This window comes from Polypterus senegalus, chromosome 3 (assembly GCF_016835505.1).
Source record: "Polypterus senegalus isolate Bchr_013 chromosome 3, ASM1683550v1, whole genome shotgun sequence".
NCBI lineage: Eukaryota > Metazoa > Chordata > Cladistia > Polypteriformes > Polypteridae > Polypterus > Polypterus senegalus.
The window spans coordinates 73,409,826-73,411,496 of NC_053156.1; the positions used below are offsets into that span (position 1 = coordinate 73,409,826).

Below are 1,671 nucleotides of genomic sequence, written 5' to 3' on the forward strand. Positions count from 1 at the left end.
GAGGGATAAATAGCAAAAACGTGATTGTCTTAGACCAGCCAACAAATATCTTAGTCTAAGTTTTTGGAATGATTTGAGAAGTGGATAATATCAAGAGCTTCACTGTAATATGACAGACTGTATTTTTGTGTTTTTTACTGTATCAGTGATTCAAAAATATAAACATCTGAAAATCATCTACATTGCTAAATGTTTTCAGGATTTAATTATATGTTTTTAAAGGTCAGAATCAGTCTCTAATTCACAGTTTTTTCTCTCTCCTATAGGTATCTACAAAGTGACCTGGAATAAAATGAATTTTAATGAAAGTGATAGTCTACAAAGTATTCACTTCTGCTATGAGTCACTGAACAACTCCTGTCAAAAACATGTCCTTTCAAGTCATACATATGCTATTGTGTATACAGTAATGTGGGCAATCATCATTATCACTGTATGTGGAAACTTAATCGTTATCATCTCAATATCACACTTCATTCAGCTTCATTCACCTACAAACTTCCTTGTATTCTCACTGGCTGTCACAGATCTACTTTTAGGGGGTTTTGTAATGCCACCTATAGCAGTTCAGTTAATCGAAACTTGTTGGTATTTAGGAGAAGCTTTCTGCAGGTTTTATCTTAGTGTAGTCATTACACTTTGTACATCATCTGTTTTGCATTTATCATTCATATCAATTGACCGTTATTATGCTGTGTGCCATCCTTTAACATATAAAAGTAAGATTACAATGTCTTTGACCATATACTTAATCTTGTTTTGCTGGATTCTATCTGTGGCAGTGGGATTTCTTATTGTATACTTAGAATTAAACCTAATAGGGGTTGAAGATCTATATTATGAGAAGAGCAAATGTGTTGGGAGCTGCCTCCTCCTGCAAAATGAAGCATCAGGTCTTGTATCCTCTTTGTTCTCCTTTTATATCCCTGGTTTTATTATGATAGTTATTTATATAAAAATCTTCAGTGTAGCACAGAGACAGGCTAGATCAATTCAAGATGCAGCACAATTTAACCAAACTGCAGAACAAAAGAGAAATGTAGCATCAAGAAAAAGAGAAACAAAAGCTGCAAAAACACTAGCAACAGTCGTAGGAGTATTCTTGCTGTGCTGGTCTCCATTTTTCTTATGTAACATTATTGATCCTTTAATAAACTTTTCAACGCCACCATTACTCATTGACATATTTGCATGGTTTGGTTATATGAATTCCACTTTTAATCCTCTTATTTATGGTTTCTTCTACAGCTGGTTTAGAAAGGCTCTCAGATTAATTGTGTATGGCAAAATCTTTCAGAGTGATTCATCCAGAATGAAATTATTTTCAGATTGAAAAATTAAATGTTAAAAAGATTACACCTCATTTCTTTTTTAAATATATATCATTTATAAGTTATACACACATACCTGTATGTGTTATGTTACTTTATGATGTGAACTGTATAATTAGAACATGATTTTTTACACTCTTTTCTCTTTTTGCATATGTTTAATACTGACAGAATACCGCAGTGCAAGATGATGCTCTTCAGCAATCATTGTGAAACCTGAATCGAATTTTTATAAATTATAATAAAAATATCTAACATTTAAAGATAATTGAAGGGTTGAAAATGCTTTAATGTTTCACCTTTCTTGTTATTATTAAGAGGATATCTATATTTTTCCAAC

The 1,671-nt window shown here is 31.9% G+C and overlaps 1 protein-coding gene across 1 annotated transcript; it reads left to right on the forward strand.

The window, feature by feature from the left end:
- Positions 1-292: 292 nt before the first annotated feature.
- LOC120526504 (trace amine-associated receptor 1-like) lies at positions 293-1,333 on the forward strand. Its single transcript, XM_039749668.1, has 2 exons — positions 293-608; positions 681-1,333. Exons 1-2 carry the CDS (start codon positions 293-295, stop codon positions 1,331-1,333), a joined length of 969 nt encoding a protein of 322 aa, XP_039605602.1.
- The last annotated feature ends 338 nt before the right edge of the window (positions 1,334-1,671 follow it).